Source organism: Epargyreus clarus, unplaced genomic scaffold, assembly GCF_041222505.1.
Source record: "Epargyreus clarus isolate Ecla_fem2 unplaced genomic scaffold, WU_Ecla_fem_2.2 ptg000019l, whole genome shotgun sequence".
In the NCBI taxonomy this organism is placed as follows: Eukaryota; Metazoa; Arthropoda; class Insecta; order Lepidoptera; family Hesperiidae; genus Epargyreus; species Epargyreus clarus.
In genome coordinates, this window is record NW_027332227.1 from 13,473,645 (window position 1) to 13,490,999 (window position 17,355).

At 34.5% G+C, this 17,355-nt stretch overlaps 2 protein-coding genes across 5 annotated transcripts in view; one reads left to right on the forward strand and one right to left on the reverse strand.

Annotated features, from left to right (window-relative positions):
* Cad96Ca (tyrosine kinase receptor Cad96Ca) overlaps positions 1 to 11,240 on the forward strand; it is a 96,258-nt gene extending 85,018 nt beyond the window's left edge. For all 4 annotated transcript variants that reach the window (XM_073083652.1, XM_073083656.1, XM_073083654.1 and 1 more), the window contains 3 exons: positions 437 to 576; positions 9,052 to 9,193; positions 9,634 to 11,240. In XM_073083652.1, the coding sequence (XP_072939753.1) occupies positions 437 to 576; positions 9,052 to 9,193; positions 9,634 to 9,858 (507 nt within the window). In that variant the 3' untranslated portion in view covers positions 9,859 to 11,240. The remainder of the gene's footprint in view (positions 1 to 436; positions 577 to 9,051; positions 9,194 to 9,633) is intronic.
* Positions 11,241 to 11,310: 70 nt separating this feature from the next.
* Positions 11,311 to 13,330, reverse strand: LOC140750228 (uncharacterized). Its single transcript, XM_073083651.1, has one exon. It carries the CDS (start codon positions 13,309 to 13,311, stop codon positions 11,353 to 11,355), a length of 1,959 nt encoding a protein of 652 aa, XP_072939752.1. The 5' UTR covers positions 13,312 to 13,330; the 3' UTR covers positions 11,311 to 11,352.
* Between the last annotated feature and the right edge of the window lie 4,025 nt (positions 13,331 to 17,355).

Consider the following 17,355-nt stretch of genomic DNA (forward strand, 5'->3'; position numbering starts at 1 on the left):
TATAATGACACCTTAACTGTCGACATTTATCCAGCCGTTTGGAAGATCGGATCAAATAAAGAAAGACAAACATACAAGATACGCGCGAAAAACATAACCCTTCCTTGGCAGTCGGGTAAAAAGGGCACATTTTTTCTTAGGAGGTAACTGTGCAATTTATTATGGAGCGAGAGGTTCTGTTTTTGACTTCAATGTCAGATAACAAGATGTATGAAAAATATTTTTTATTTTTATTTACGCAACATAACTTAAGAATAATTTACGTTGTTATTGTTACTATGGAGGATTTTCCAACACTTCAGATTATCCCTACAAAAATTACCTCCTACAGTCAAAGTAATTTACCCAAGATTTACGTGTTTTAATATTGAAGTATAAATAACGTAATGAGAGCTATGCTACTACATATTTTATTAAAATAGTAATTTCCTTATAGATAATACACCGAGACTTAGCAGCCAGGAATGTGCTGATCACTGAGGAAAGAACATGCAAGGTTGCGGACTTCGGGTTCGCGCGTGACGTCGGCGGCACCCACGTGTACGAGAGGAAGAGTGATGGTCGACTGCCGATCAGGTAAGTTACCGTTATTAGTCATTACCCTTATGATCATCATTGTCATAGGTCATACTTTTCAGTGGTATGTACATTGAACATACCATTATATCTATATATATAAAAGAAAGTCGTGTTAGTTACTCCACTTATAACTCAAGAACGGCTGAACCGATTTGGCTGAAAATTGGTGGAGAGGTAGCTTAGAACCAGGAGACGGACATAGGATACTTTTTATCCCATTCGACCGCGTTTCCTTGAAGTCATTTTATAACTCAAGAACGGTTGAACCGATTTAGCTGAAAATTGGTAAAGAGGTAGATTAGAACCAGGAAACGGACATAGGATACTTTTTATCCCGTTCGACCGCGTTTCCGTGAAGTCATTTTATAACTCAAGAACGGCTGAACCAATTTGACTGAAAATTAATCGAGAGGTAGCTTAGAAGCAGGAAAAGGACATAGGATACTTTTTATCCCGTTCGACCGCGTTTTCGTGAAGCATTTTATAACTCAACAACGGCTGAACCAATTTGATTGAAAATTGGTGGAGAGGTAGCTTGGAACCAGGAGACGGACATAGGATACTTTTTATCCTGTTCGACCGCGTTTCCGTGAATAAATAAGAGTTGAAAGTTTGTATTAAAGTCCCCCAGTTTTGATGCAAATCTATATGAAAATTGGTATTTGATAGGATTTCGATAGAAAGTAATTAAATATCTATTTTACGATATTTGCAAAATCAACCCTTAAGTTGGTTAAGTAGGGGTTGGAATTTTATATTAAAATCCGTTAATTTGGAAGCAAAAACTGTAAAAATTTGCATTTGGCTTTAGAAGACACTTCCTTTAGAAATCGGCAGATTTTGAAGCAAAGTCTATGAAAATTGGAATTTAGCTTTTTGATTCAAAATAATAGAACACATTTTTCACCGTTTTTGGAAAATCAACCTTTAGGGACATTTAATCGGGTATGGAACTTTAATTTAATATCCGTTAATTTGGAGCACTAAGAAAATTATCATAAGACATAATGAAGCATCTGAGTCACTGTTTGTTTTTTTAGATCAATCCTTAAGACTGTTATAAATCGCCTTTCTATTTACACACCTGTTTCAGCATTTTTAGCTATTCAACAACCCGATTAGAGTACTATAAGTAAATAAACTTTCTTTAAAAAAAACCGTTATTGAAGTTATAGGTACTTCTTTTCGCGTGTTTGTAAAAAAAATAACAAAAAAATACAACCGACTTCTATGTCACTACAAAGTAAAAAATAATTCGAACGAAATATATTGAGCGCCGACTTCAGAAATATGTACTAAACCAATATTTATTTGAATTATTTTTTACTATGTAGTGACATAGAAGTCGGTTGTATTTTTTGTTAAAAATTTTTTTACCCTTTTTAGTGATGACATAATAACATTTATATTAATACAATATAAAATTGTATAAACGTGATCATGAATTAAGGTACGGTCTGAATTTACATTGATTGGAACCGCCCGCACGCAGGGCGCTGCCGCGCCCTGCCCGCTTAGTTTTATATTGTCTTATGTGTTCCAACCTAACCTAACTAAATAGTCAATGATTTGCAATTTCATTAGAACCTCCTACACCAAATATCTTCAAACACGACTCAATTATTCCCATCGGTTGAGGAGTTACATATTTTGTCTCCGAGCCACATTATCAGACCCTTAAATAGTCAATGATGAACTGACTTTGTAATTTCATTAGAACCTACAATAAAAAATAACACAATAAAAAAATAATTATTAAAATCGGTTCACTAACGGCGGAGTAATTCGTGTACATACATAAAAAAAAGATACCGGCCGAATTGATAACCACCTCCTTTTTGAAGTCGGTAAAAAAATAACAGAGTGCAGAGAGGTAGAGTGAATTTTATTAAATTGTATTTTTAATACGCTTTTATTAGCTTCAGACGTATGTATGTTGGTATGTTAGTATGTAACGGAATTTTGAACATGATTTTAACCCCCTTCAAAACGTCGGATTAACTCGAAATTTGGCATACTTATTAAGGACCGATGACAATTCAATATTTTAAACATTCTGACCCGTTATCCTTACTAGGATAATCAGGATCAGCGATTTTTGTTTTCCTGAGACCCGGAAGGTCTGCGTTAAGACCAATAAAGGAATCTACCAGGCGCGCCGATCACCTAACCTAGCCTAACCTGACCTGACCTGACCTGACCTGACCTGACCTGACCTGACCTGACCTGACCTGACCTGACCTGACCTCAACTTCGACGCGTCCGTTGTTAATAGCATCATGAAGCGGTGTCTCATCATCCTTATTCATTCAGCACTTCAACATCTGCACCTTCCTTTAACAAGATTTCCACTATTTCATTGTTCCCATTTCTTGCTGCCAAATGTAAAGGCATATATGATTTCAGCTCATCGTCATAGTCACAACTTATATGTATTATTAACTCGAGCTGTAAAATTAATTAAACTACTAACAGTTTTAAAATCTCTGCAGGCAGCAGCAACACAAAGAGAAGAAATTCTAGAATTATTTTTGATATTAACATCATCATGCTGTAATATTAAATCGATGATTGGACGACGTCCTTTTGAAATGGCTAGATGTAAAGCAGTTGACCGTTTTTCTCTTGAGTATTGCCATCAGCGCCTGTTTTTAAAAGATGCTCTATCATCCTTTTTCCGTGATTACTTTTATCCAAGATAGAGGACCTGGGATATGGTATAAATTATGAAAAAAAGCAGTTAGCATTGGCAATTCGGATGTCATTCAACAACTCCTCTGGGATTTTCACGTTAACAATAATTTATTTTCCTGTTCTCCTGTGGCCATTTCCTAATATTTACCAGTAGTTTATGGACATAATACATAAATTACACGAGTGAAACCACGAGGTACAGATAGTCACTCATAATTAGGTGGTACGAAGTTCACCGGGTCATCTAGTCTATATATATAAAAGAAAGTCGTGTTAGTTACTCCACTTATAACTCAAGAACGGCTGAACCGATTTGGCTGAAAATTGGTGGAGAGGTAGCTTAGAACCAGGAGACGGACATAGGATACTTTTTATCCCATTCGACCGCGTTTCCTTGAAGTCATTTTATAACTCAAGAACGGTTGAACCGATTTAGCTGAAAATTGGTAAAGAGGTAGATTAGAACCAGGAAACGGACATAGGATACTTTTTATCCCGTTCGACCGCGTTTCCGTGAAGTCATTTTATAACTCAAGAACGGCTGAACCAATTTGACTGAAAATTAATCGAGAGGTAGCTTAGAAGCAGGAAAAGGACATAGGATACTTTTTATCCCGTTCGACCGCGTTTTCGTGAAGCATTTTATAACTCAACAACGGCTGAACCAATTTGATTGAAAATTGGTGGAGAGGTAGCTTGGAACCAGGAGACGGACATAGGATACTTTTTATCCTGTTCGACCGCGTTTCCGTGAATAAATAAGAGTTGAAAGTTTGTATTAAAGTCCCCCAGTTTTGATGCAAATCTATATGAAAATTGGTATTTGATAGGATTTCGATAGAAAGTAATTAAATATCTATTTTACGATATTTGCAAAATCAACCCTTAAGTTGGTTAAGTAGGGGTTGGAATTTTATATTAAAATCCGTTAATTTGGAAGCAAAAACTGTAAAAATTTGCATTTGGCTTTAGAAGACACTTCCTTTAGAAATCGGCAGATTTTGAAGCAAAGTCTATGAAAATTGGAATTTAGCTTTTTGATTCAAAATAATAGAACACATTTTTCACCGTTTTTGGAAAATCAACCTTTAGGGACATTTAATCGGGTATGGAACTTTAATTTAATATCCGTTAATTTGGAGCACTAAGAAAATTATCATAAGACATAATGAAGCATCTGAGTCACTGTTTGTTTTTTTAGATCAATCCTTAAGACTGTTATAAATCGCCTTTCTATTTACACACCTGTTTCAGCATTTTTAGCTATTCAACAACCCGATTAGAGTACTATAAGTAAATAAACTTTCTTTAAAAAAAACCGTTATTGAAGTTATAGGTACTTCTTTTCGCGTGTTTGTAAAAAAAATAACAAAAAAATACAACCGACTTCTATGTCACTACAAAGTAAAAAATAATTCGAACGAAATATATTGAGCGCCGACTTCAGAAATATGTACTAAACCAATATTTATTTGAATTATTTTTTACTATGTAGTGACATAGAAGTCGGTTGTATTTTTTGTTAAAAATTTTTTTACCCTTTTTAGTGATGACATAATAACATTTATATTAATACAATATAAAATTGTATAAACGTGATCATGAATTAAGGTACGGTCTGAATTTACATTGATTGGAACCGCCCGCACGCAGGGCGCTGCCGCGCCCTGCCCGCTTAGTTTTATATTGTCTTATGTGTTCCAACCTAACCTAACTAAATAGTCAATGATTTGCAATTTCATTAGAACCTCCTACACCAAATATCTTCAAACACGACTCAATTATTCCCATCGGTTGAGGAGTTACATATTTTGTCTCCGAGCCACATTATCAGACCCTTAAATAGTCAATGATGAACTGACTTTGTAATTTCATTAGAACCTACAATAAAAAATAACACAATAAAAAAATAATTATTAAAATCGGTTCACTAACGGCGGAGTAATTCGTGTACATACATAAAAAAAAGATACCGGCCGAATTGATAACCACCTCCTTTTTGAAGTCGGTAAAAAAATAACAGAGTGCAGAGAGGTAGAGTGAATTTTATTAAATTGTATTTTTAATACGCTTTTATTAGCTTCAGACGTATGTATGTTGGTATGTTAGTATGTAACGGAATTTTGAACATGATTTTAACCCCCTTCAAAACGTCGGATTAACTCGAAATTTGGCATACTTATTAAGGACCGATGACAATTCAATATTTTAAACATTCTGACCCGTTATCCTTACTAGGATAATCAGGATCAGCGATTTTTGTTTTCCTGAGACCCGGAAGGTCTGCGTTAAGACCAATAAAGGAATCTACCAGGCGCGCCGATCACCTAACCTAGCCTAACCTGACCTGACCTGACCTGACCTGACCTGACCTGACCTGACCTGACCTGACCTGACCTGACCTGACCTCAACTTCGACGCGTCCGTTGTTAATAGCATCATGAAGCGGTGTCTCATCATCCTTATTCATTCAGCACTTCAACATCTGCACCTTCCTTTAACAAGATTTCCACTATTTCATTGTTCCCATTTCTTGCTGCCAAATGTAAAGGCATATATGATTTCAGCTCATCGTCATAGTCACAACTTATATGTATTATTAACTCGAGCTGTAAAATTAATTAAACTACTAACAGTTTTAAAATCTCTGCAGGCAGCAGCAACACAAAGAGAAGAAATTCTAGAATTATTTTTGATATTAACATCATCATGCTGTAATATTAAATCGATGATTGGACGACGTCCTTTTGAAATGGCTAGATGTAAAGCAGTTGACCGTTTTTCTCTTGAGTATTGCCATCAGCGCCTGTTTTTAAAAGATGCTCTATCATCCTTTTTCCGTGATTACTTTTATCCAAGATAGAGGACCTGGGATATGGTATAAATTATGAAAAAAAGCAGTTAGCATTGGCAATTCGGATGTCATTCAACAACTCCTCTGGGATTTTCACGTTAACAATAATTTATTTTCCTGTTCTCCTGTGGCCATTTCCTAATATTTACCAGTAGTTTATGGACATAATACATAAATTACACGAGTGAAACCACGAGGTACAGATAGTCACTCATAATTAGGTGGTACGAAGTTCACCGGGTCATCTAGTATACTATAAATTATATGAAAGCTGTCAATTATTGTTGTTTAAACGTTTACTATGTTAAAGGATCTTTACAATATTTTTTTATTTCAATTCTAGTTTTGGGTATTTTGTGTGCTTTATCGACGGCATTGGAACTCACTGTATAGGGTTAGAAGCATTTTTTTATATTATATCGAAGTACCTAACTGAGCTTGCCTTCATCTGAAATCAACTTCAGATAATATTGGAGTCGTACGGGTTCTACGAGTATCACAGATGCGATGCTACCCCTGAGGATAAAGTTGGAACGCCTCATATACCTACATAAATGTCTGCTAACAATTTACAAAGTTATAAAACAATTTCAGTAAGCTTTTCAAATATTAAGTCATCCTTGACGAGCGTCCTCAGAGAACAGTTAGTCAGATTAAAAATGAAATAAATAGTCAGACTTCAGAACTCCGTAGAAGTTGGACCGCTCCGAATCTTGTATTTAACATGTAACTTTGAAAGCGCTTGTCTTCACTCCAATATTTAGTTCAATTCATTTGTAAAATATTTGGAATTAAATTTTGCATTTTGTGTTTTATTTCTATTTCAATTCGTAATTGGATAGAAAATGAGGTTCATACTTCAAGGGAACGCGAATAAATAGTATTAATATTTAAGAAGCAAATGTCTGTAGTTTTCAAATACCATTTTCTAAGCCCATATGTTATTTGCACAGTAGGAGCTCAAATATAAATCGGTTTTCAGCATGTCAATAGGGAATAATAGTCTTTGAAACATAAGATCCAATTTGTATAAAACTCACTGCAACATAATATATTCTTAAAGGATAACTAAAAAAATCTGGACTGAATCAATTAGGGCTGAATTCTTACTATTTCTGGAATGTTTAAACAAAGGACAATCTTTTGAACTCTGAAAGAGTGACTTACTTTAAGAATACTTCGTCTAAGATTAAAATTAGGGGCTTGCATGCAATTTGCCTTGTCAGTTCGTAAGTTCATATATATTTATGTCAAATCTTTTTTTTTTTTTTTTTTTTTTGGTATGGGACGCGACGTGCGTAGACACCTTGGCCCCATCGCACGTAAGCAATACATCTGTGTGTGCGGGGGCCGCAGCCGACCATGCCCAAACTCTCAAGCGCCGTAAATATAATAATTTATTAGACAATTATTTGTTTGCGGCGCTTGCAATAGAGACAATGGGTCCATGGTCATCTGACATGAAAAAATTCATGTCAGATATGTCGGCCAAGCTTGTAACTGCTTCCGGTGACCAAAAAGCTGGCGGCTACTTTGCTCAAAGGCTAAGCCTGGCCGTTCAACAAGGAAACGCCGCCAGCGTTTTGGGAACCATGCCTCGCACGGCAATTTTAGATGGTTTATTTTATTTATGATTTTATCTTTTTTACTCTTGATTGTATATATTGTTAATTAGAAATAATTTGTATATATTTTAGCTTTAATAATTTCTTGTTATTTAGTTATAAATTTCTTATCCGTAATTGACAATAAAGAAATACAAAAAATATATGAATACTGTCAAATCTTGCAACTGAATTTTAAATCAGATAACGTAAACCGATTGTGCTGAAACTTTGCAAACATTTTTGGATTGGACAATGTATTATAAGTTTAGTGATGTCATTATAATTCCAAAATGGTGGACGCCACAAGATGGCGTATTAATTTTATGCTCGCCAATGACGTAGGAGTTAAATGAAGGAGTTTTTTTTGAAAATTGTGATTTTTATCACTTTTAACACTTTTGACATTTTTTTAACTTTTCATTTATTTATTTATTTATTTATCTTAAACATCATTACATCTATCCTTGCAGGCTAAACACCCAATACGATAGAGAGGCCTTATTTTAAACACTTAAACTAAATTCCTACCTACATTCCTAATTCATTGTACATAGGTATTATATGAAGCACAACTATTGCGAATTTACTCAAGTTACATGAAAATACGTCAAGTTGTTCATGCGCCTGGTTGAGTGTACAGAATGCTCGAGTGGGAGGTTTCTTAGTCAATAGCTCGATCCTGGCTGTCGGCACGGCCAGCAGCGGCGGGCGCCGGCGTCTACATACATAGTCCTCTGGGGCACAGAGCTCCAGGCGACACAGTACCTCCGGATTATTATTTACACCGCGTAACAATTTTACTAAATACGCGTTTAGTGCGAACTCTCAGCGTACTCTGAGTTCATTGTAACCCACCATTCCTAATACGAACAATGTTGGGTACATTAACGGGTAATATGGATAAACACCGTATAATTTAAAGTACAGATGCCTCGTAAATTTATTTTGAACGCGCTCCAACATTGTTACATATTTTACTTCATAAGGGGCCCATATGACTGCACTATGTTCCAGATGACTCCTGATCAGTGTATTATATAACACCTTGATTGCAGTAACGTTAGTCATGTCTCGCGACTGCCACAGAACAAATCTTAGGTTTCTGTACGTCTTCTTACAAACATTAAGAATCTGTTCGCGAAACCTAACTTCACGGGTAATGGTAACTACAAGATCACGTACCTGTGTAACTCTTTTCATATACAATTTCAAATGTTTTTTTGATCGGCTCAAGCCAATCATGCATTAAGAATTGTGAATTACAAGGGCACCTTTGTATGTATTCTCTTTATGTAGAAATGTTATATTAATTTTCAGATGGATGGCTCCAGAGTCACTTTACGACGATATATTCAGCGTGAAGTCAGATATTTGGAGTTTTGGGGTTCTCCTGTGGGAGATCGTGACCCTTGGCTCTACTCCATATCCTGGACTGTCCGCTGGTGACGTCATGAGAAAGGTATGTTATATCGGTTTCTATTCTTCTTTTAATAAGTTATTTTAAGTTGATGCTGTAGTATTTAGTAGCACTCTTCTTCCCTGGTTGTCGTAAGAATATTAAATTGTTCAATCCAGAATAAATACATTTTGAAATTGAAATAGACAATGAAAGCGCAGTTTACCTGACGGCGTTTGGTACCTGCCGCCTATATAATCATCTCAAATAGGATGTTGATCCTACTTGATTTGACTACTCATATTTACCCCTAAAAATGAAGTTACAAAGCGTCTGAATAAGAGTTAAGTTAAGTTTTACCAATTTTTTTCAAACCATAATACACTAGAGGTTAACAGTGCTTAAGAGGCAGAAATAGAAATGATGGCAGTGCATATGGAATTGATCCAAGGGTTTTACCTCCAAACCTAACGATATTAATGGATTAATAAATTATTTTCCAGGTCCGCGAAGGCCATCGCCTGGAAAAGCCAGAACATTGTCGGCGGGAGCTGTACAACATCATGTACTACTGCTGGGAGGCTGAACCGACCTCACGACCTGATTTCAAGGAGGTCGTCGCTATGCTAGAACGGTTATTGTGCACGGAGATGGACTATATAGAGCTGGAACGGTTTCCAGACCATTCGTATTATAATTTACAGCAGCTGGAAGGGGAGAAAGTATAACGAAAGGCTGTAACTTAAGTTTGATTGTGACAATCTTGTGACGTAATGACGATACGATCCGACACGCAGAGTTCTGGGTTTGATTTGCGGTTAGGCCAGGATTGCCGGCGATTTTCGTTCTAGATCTGAGTATTTGTAAGTCCATGGCACCCACGACACGTACTTACGAGGCGAAGTTTTAACGGTTCTTATGAATTAATGCATGGGTTTTGGGAGTTGCATATCAGCCTATTTCGGTTCTAAATTCAATTCTTGATCGAAAAGTGTGAATTATTTTGTCGACTTTCGTCTCGGTGTTTGTGTAACATTTGTGTATCTATATCACAAATAACTAAGTGGGAAGTAGGAAGTATTTGCAGATTCATATGGAAATTTCTATAACGGCGTAATATGTCCAGGTTACAGTAGCATCCTGTGAGTAAGATGTGGTTTGGAGTATTCTGGAGTATGAGTTAGTCTTAAGACAACATTAATTGTAAATCCGTCCATTTATAATTATGTATTTTTTGTAAAAAATGAATAACTTTTTCAAATGTTGTTAAAAATAAAATAAAAATATTTGTGACTGTTTATAACGAAAATTAAAATAACAACTTTTGTATATAAAAGGTAGAGGAACATTTTTTGTTTTAATATAAAAATATGATATAGTGTTGTCGATATGGTGCTAGAGCATTCTTGTGAATTAAGTCATGAATCGGCGATTGACGACTTGTGGACCGGATTCAAATCAATTATTTTTCTGGCTTTATTGAAATATTATAGTCAATATGACCATATGTGAAATTATTATCCGGCGTACGCATTGACGATTCCTCTGTTATTTCAATATATCCATACTGACTACTTTCCATCAGGCGATTTCATTATCGTGAAGTCTAGTTATAAAAATTGCAGATTAGTTATAAAATCAAGAGAGCCGCGTACACCCTCAAAAATAATATTTGATAACATTAATAGAGTGCTATGAAATATTATAAATATAAAAAGGATATGATACTGAAATGTCTATTATTTATTAAAATTCAAATTATTAAAGCAACAAGAAAAGATTAATGTAAAAGCGGTCACAAAATTTGTATCTAACAAAATATGAGATTAAATAATATATGCCAAGGAATACAATAATGTTATGCGGTCACTTAGTTACTAGTCCTTAGAAATATATGAGGTTTATGTAATAAGTGTGTTATTTTAATTTAAAAAATATTTAAGCTTATGTACAGCATCTGTAAGTTAATTCTTAATTCAAAAGTACACAATATTTTAGAACAATTTTCTTAAAATTTCTAAATGTTCGTAGTATAAGGTAAAGATGAATCAACAATCTAATTATAAATATACGTACATCACGCACTTTGTAATAAATGTTTTGTTTAACTGTTCAATTCGTATTATTTAAAAACAATAACTTTTTACAAAAGAAATACTTATAACTATAATTAAGAGCTAATATAATTTGTAATAAATATTTTTCTTATATAACTAAATACTTCAATTAATTTTATACTTCGCGAGGTAACCTTTAACGTATTTACAATTAATGACGATTTCAATAATGAACACTACAAAGCCACTTACCATACCAAGAAACAAGACAAGGAAACCTCCTTGCAAGTGTAACATCATCAATGGACTAAATTTGTATGTATGGACGTTTAGAGCGAGCAGCGTCTTAGTCCGTTGCCTCATATTAAACGCTTCGTAATACCGAGTTAAGACTTCGTTCATGCCAATCTGTCTGTAATACTTCAAGATCCGTGAAAACTTTTTCATAAATGGAAATCCCCTCAGCGCTAACATTTCAATTGGGACCGTGAAGGTGTCAATGTCAAACGTGTAATATAGAAGGATACCGTGATGGTCAGTAAGTTCTGGCATCGTAGCCGACAAATATGCCAGTTCCAGACGACTGCAGATTATAGAAAAGTTTCTATGTACTGCCACATCTATTAAAGCGTCCGATGTTTTATCCACATCAATCCAATTATCGTTAATAATTTTGTCCAAAGAATCATTTGAATTAGAGAACAAATCGTGCAATTCTTCAGATCCGCCAAATTTAAGACCACTAGATACTAGCTCTTCGATCGTATCAATTTGATTCCCCCTTGCAGGATTCTGTAGAACTTGTATCAACTTAGTCTGGTATCCAGTTATTAAAATCGTACAATACAGGTTTAAAAATACAAAAAATACACGCAAACTTTGTTTTACTGGTCGAATGTAAGCGCAAAATCCCAAACTAACAATACATGTGTTTAAAAAACAGTGGACTATTGATTTATTATACAACGAATCATCGCTCATAAAACCCAAGACTTTCCATGAAATAACACACACGACAAATCCAGCAGCTATGGAGTACCAGAGAAATGTCCTAAATATTATCGTCAATGCTTTCCAAGGTGGATACGGATTAGCAAGAGGAACAACCCATGTATAAGCATCTCTAAAATATGAGTAACTATATTCAAAATCTTCGTGAACATCATAATCGGGGTAAATACCTCCTAATAATACATTTCCTTCTTTAGCCACTAACTTCTTTAGTGCTCCATCCCACTCTCTGTTATTCCTTCTCTCGCCTCGAAATTCATATAATAATTTGTAATATATCGTAAAATTAAATCTACTGAGCATCGTATTTATAAAATACATTTCAATGTTTGGATGATCTTCTTTTTTGCTCGCAAATGGCTGTTTTTCTAAAGCTAGAACATTTATTACACATTTCATCATATCTATTGGTACTTTGTCGTAAAAAAGAAGTTTACAATTTTTGACTATTCCACCCCTGCAAGTGTTTTCCAGAATCAATCTATTGTTTGCAGTTTCGTTGCTATAACCGCAAAATTTTGGCGGATCGTAAGGACTCCAGCTATATATAAGTGCATTTCGTATTCTACCCGCTTGTGGAATCACTACAACTACATTGACCACATTATATCTGAATAGACAGCTCAGAATACGCTCGACATATTCAACATTTTCATTTCCATTGTAAGATAGGTTAAGGAGAGCTATAATAAATTTTGCTTCGGGATTCCATATTCGACTCCGGATGATTTTGCTTGCTAAGTGATTGAACTCTTCATACGTGTCCACAATAATCACGAAGTAATCTGCAACCTTGATAGCTTCGTAGAGATCTCTGTGTAGGACTCTATTGTCATCTTCTGGATTTGAATAACAAATTTCCACTTTATCTGCTGGTGTTTTTATTTCAACTGAGTAATTTAAACTTTTGTGTATTTTATTCAAGATTTGGGCTCTTATATTAACTACAAGTGGAGTTGTATTCTGCGTGTGACCAAATATTAACAGACCAGGTTCGTTGAAGTTCGTTTCTATCAAATTATTTATACAACCTGTAAAATCGTTTACTACCCCAGGTCCATAAGGGTTGATAGCAGCATTAACTGCGAATATTATGAATATAAAGAAGATCATATTTATGATTTTTTTCTGGGCGATTTTTTTTCTGAAGTATTACACAATTTAGTTTGGTAGATGTTTTAAGCGTTCGTGCGACTGTACAGTAAATAACGTTTGCCATAACTAACCTCACAACAAAATGATGGTTCATTATCTACCGTTTGTAAAACAGTTTTATGGTTGATTAAAACGATTAGAAATTGAGTTTTCATACTTATTGGTTTGCATTTCATAAATTTGTGTACTAATTTGTTTACACAGTTCTATTGGCTAGAACCTTGTAGGTAAATGTCATTTGGTACAAATATTTTATTGATATTTAAACCGTAAAACAACGTCGAAGGTTGCATTAAAAAGCTAGTTTTACTTACAATATTACTAGATCTTTGCTTATAGCTCACAATATTAAAACAATAAATGATAAAAAAAATTGCAACATTAAAAATATTTGAGTTCCGTGAAATTCGACCACCATAATTTTTTATATTAATTTTCAAGAAAAAACTGCTTTTATTATTTTGCAAGAACTTTATAACTACAAAAAGATTTTTTCCCAAAATATCTACGTAAAATGAAAGAGACACACGGATCTATGATTTGCGCGCATGGAACATTGAGAGATCAATCATGCATGAAACATTAATGCTTTGTCACTGCTACGGATTGACATCTGCAGTAAAATCCAAACTGTATTCAATCACAGGTGCCTCAGTTGGCCCAATGCAGTGCATTTTATTGTTTATATTATTTTTCAAACCACGCCCGTAAAACACATTATACGAGTACCTACATCATTGTTGTAACCCTAAGTTGTAACGCGAGGGTAGCAACGCATCTTTGGTCGATCTCAGGTAGGACTCTTATCTGGCATTTATGATTGATCAGATGGACTGAAAGGAGACATGCTCGTTTTCTACTTCAATATTTAAAAAAAAAATAGAAATGGCTGCAGTGCTGGTGCGGCTCCATACCACGAAATGTACTACCAATTAAAACCATGCAACTACCTATATGGGTGCAATTTATTATCTTTATACTAAAATAGTATTTTTTTATTATTGATAATCATTCCATATGCAACATTCGTGCTTATAATTATAATTAAAGACTTCTAATTGCCTCTAATGTGACTAATAGCATCATGGCATTAACATGTCATCATCTAATTATCGGAATAATTACGGTTCAATAATCATAATGCGATCACGTTCAAAGCTATGCAATGCTATTCAATTTGCTTTTGTCTGTATTTCTATATTATAATTAGAAGGCTTTGGTGCGTGTTTAATATAATATACGTTGCGTTGTTATTTGTTCTTCAATGACTGAGCGATGACTGCCTGCTTAAATTAATTTCATCACTTTAGAAATAAATTGTATTTGCAAGAAATCTTACCCGAAGATAAATCTTGCTCACAAATTCAGAAATTTGTGAAGGGGAAATGTTTAAATATCAAAAATACCAATTTTAATTAATTAAAAGATCTTATCTGCGTGTGTAGTCAGCTTCAAAAGTTATGCCTATGGACATTACATAATCTATGGCCTATCGAATGGTTCGAGACCTATTACCGATGGCTTCCTTTAACAATCAATCAAAGAAAACCTCAGGCGCTTCGCCTTTTAACAAAAAGCCTTTTCGAGATTCCTTTGAATTTAAATTTACAGGTTCTAAACAAAAACTTGAATTTATTTAATCATGGCGTGATAATAACATCTTGCAGGAGGTTCTAGGTTTAATCCCTGGTCAGGCATACTCTGTAAGGATTAATGTTCCGGATATGTAGTCTGAAGTTAGAGTAATTAATGGAAAAATGATTTTGATGGAAAAGGGTTTTTTAAAAACGCAATCAATGCGCATCTTGATAAGATTTATCATAATCAAAGATATAAATATAGCGCCAGATCATATTACGAGTAGATCGGGCGGACAGTTTTACCCTGTGCTTTTACCGTTCACTAACTGCTGCGTCCTGCTGTTCATATTATAACGACTTCAACCTGTTGGTCTGACGGTGAACGGTAAAACTGTCAGGCCGACTTCATGTGAGAGGAGCCTATGTGCCTATTGGTAGATGACAGAATATGAAGTGGGTAGGTATAAGTTTTTATTTACAAAATATCGAGGGTAGAAACTTAAAAGTCAAGAGGTCAAGAAGACAGTAGAGGGTAGTCGTGGGTAGAATTAAACCAGAGTGTTGTATATTAGTACTGAAAATATAAAATTAATGTAATGTCAATTTGGGCATTATGCCAAGACTTGAAATGTATTCCCTGAGGCTTTTATACTGGCATGCCGCGAGTGAAATACAAATATTTGCTTAAATAAGCACACTTTGGGATTTGTCAATTTCAAACTGTGAGCGAATCCACGAATTATGTTTTGTAGGCAATTCTGTTGTTCTGAGAATAATAATATTTAATTGTCAGACAAATAGGTTTCGCGTACTTCAAACCAGAAAAAGGAGCGCTTAACACTGCTGGCTGAAATTCATATTGTAAAAAATTTTCTTCGCCAACGAAAACGTAACTTTTCTTATACATTTAATTACGTAAACATATTAAGACTAATTGGTTAAGTGATAATGTATTTGCCAAACGTAAATTAGATTTCAAAAAGTTTGTGCCTGGGATTCGAACCTGAAACCCCTGAATGAAAGGCAGAATTTCAAGCAAGACCTTCAATGCTTTAAGGCTTGGACATACAAAGACGGATTTGCATTCACTGTACACAGATTAGTCACTGTACATCAAACTTGTTGTCATATAACCCGTTATTAATCGTTTACTCATTTATAATTATACTATTATGTTCCCTTGTTGCTTAAAAGTTAATAGATACCTCAATTTATAATTTATTAAACACAATAAAATTTGTTTATTGCATCACAAATTTGGGTGAAATGCCGTATTTGGTACTTACATTTATTTACATTTTGTAAAACTTATATACATAAACAACCATCTAAACTATATATATTATTTTAAGATAATTTAACTATTATACATAAATAACTTAATTCTATTAGATCCTGACAAAGTTTTTGAGAAGTTTGTATAACTCCGTTCAATGACGACGCAATGATCTAAAGTAGTATTTCTGTTGTCTTGCTATTCAAGGCATTCCAGACGTTCCGACTTAGTCCTTTAATAAGTTTCCAATCCTATTTGTAGTTGTTTTTATAGATATAAGTGGCTACTGCCTTCCATGGACGACTCTAATCAAACCCAGATAAGGTAAGATTCCTACCTGACGTCTGATATTAGTGCATCACTACCCCTGAGTACTAAGCTGGACCGCCTCCATAAAGTACGTCTACCTTACTACACCCTTTAAACCACAAGCAGCAAAGCTTAACACTGCTGTTATTAGGCACAAATAAGTGATTACAAACGTCAATGAATAGTCGACGGTCACCAATTACAATTGCATGACCTACATGTTTAATTGCTATTTCACATTTATATAAAAATATATAAGTATACCATTAGTTATAGCAAGAGTAACGTAATTTCTATATAATATTATTTACCCAAACTCAATTTATAAAATAAACATGGTCTAGGTGTAGTTTCAATTAGAGTACCTATAGAAACATTTATATGGGTACAATTTGAAAGGAACGTGTATTGCTTTGATGTAATCTAAACGTGGTATAAAAGGAAACCCTATCAATATAAAAAGGTTATTTACAAAGGTATAGTCCGCGTAAAACTGCTAGTCCGCTCTTAATAAAGAAATAAATCGCGTCGCCATAGAAAATTATATGACTACACCTGCTCACAACAACTTCACAGCGGAATAGCAGTTTGGCGCGGACTATACACATCTTTATAATTAAGTAAAATTGTAGTGTATATTAGTTATATCAAAATAACTCATTTTTACTAAATGTATATGAAAGCTTATAACAGCAAGTATTCATTTTTTTCTATTGTGTGCCTGTCTGTCTGTCCGTCTGCTTGATCAAGCTAACCTTTGTAATGGCTGGACAGACTTTGGCGAAGGTTTTACTGGCTGTTAGCAGATGTACGAGTAACTACGCCTACTTTTATTTT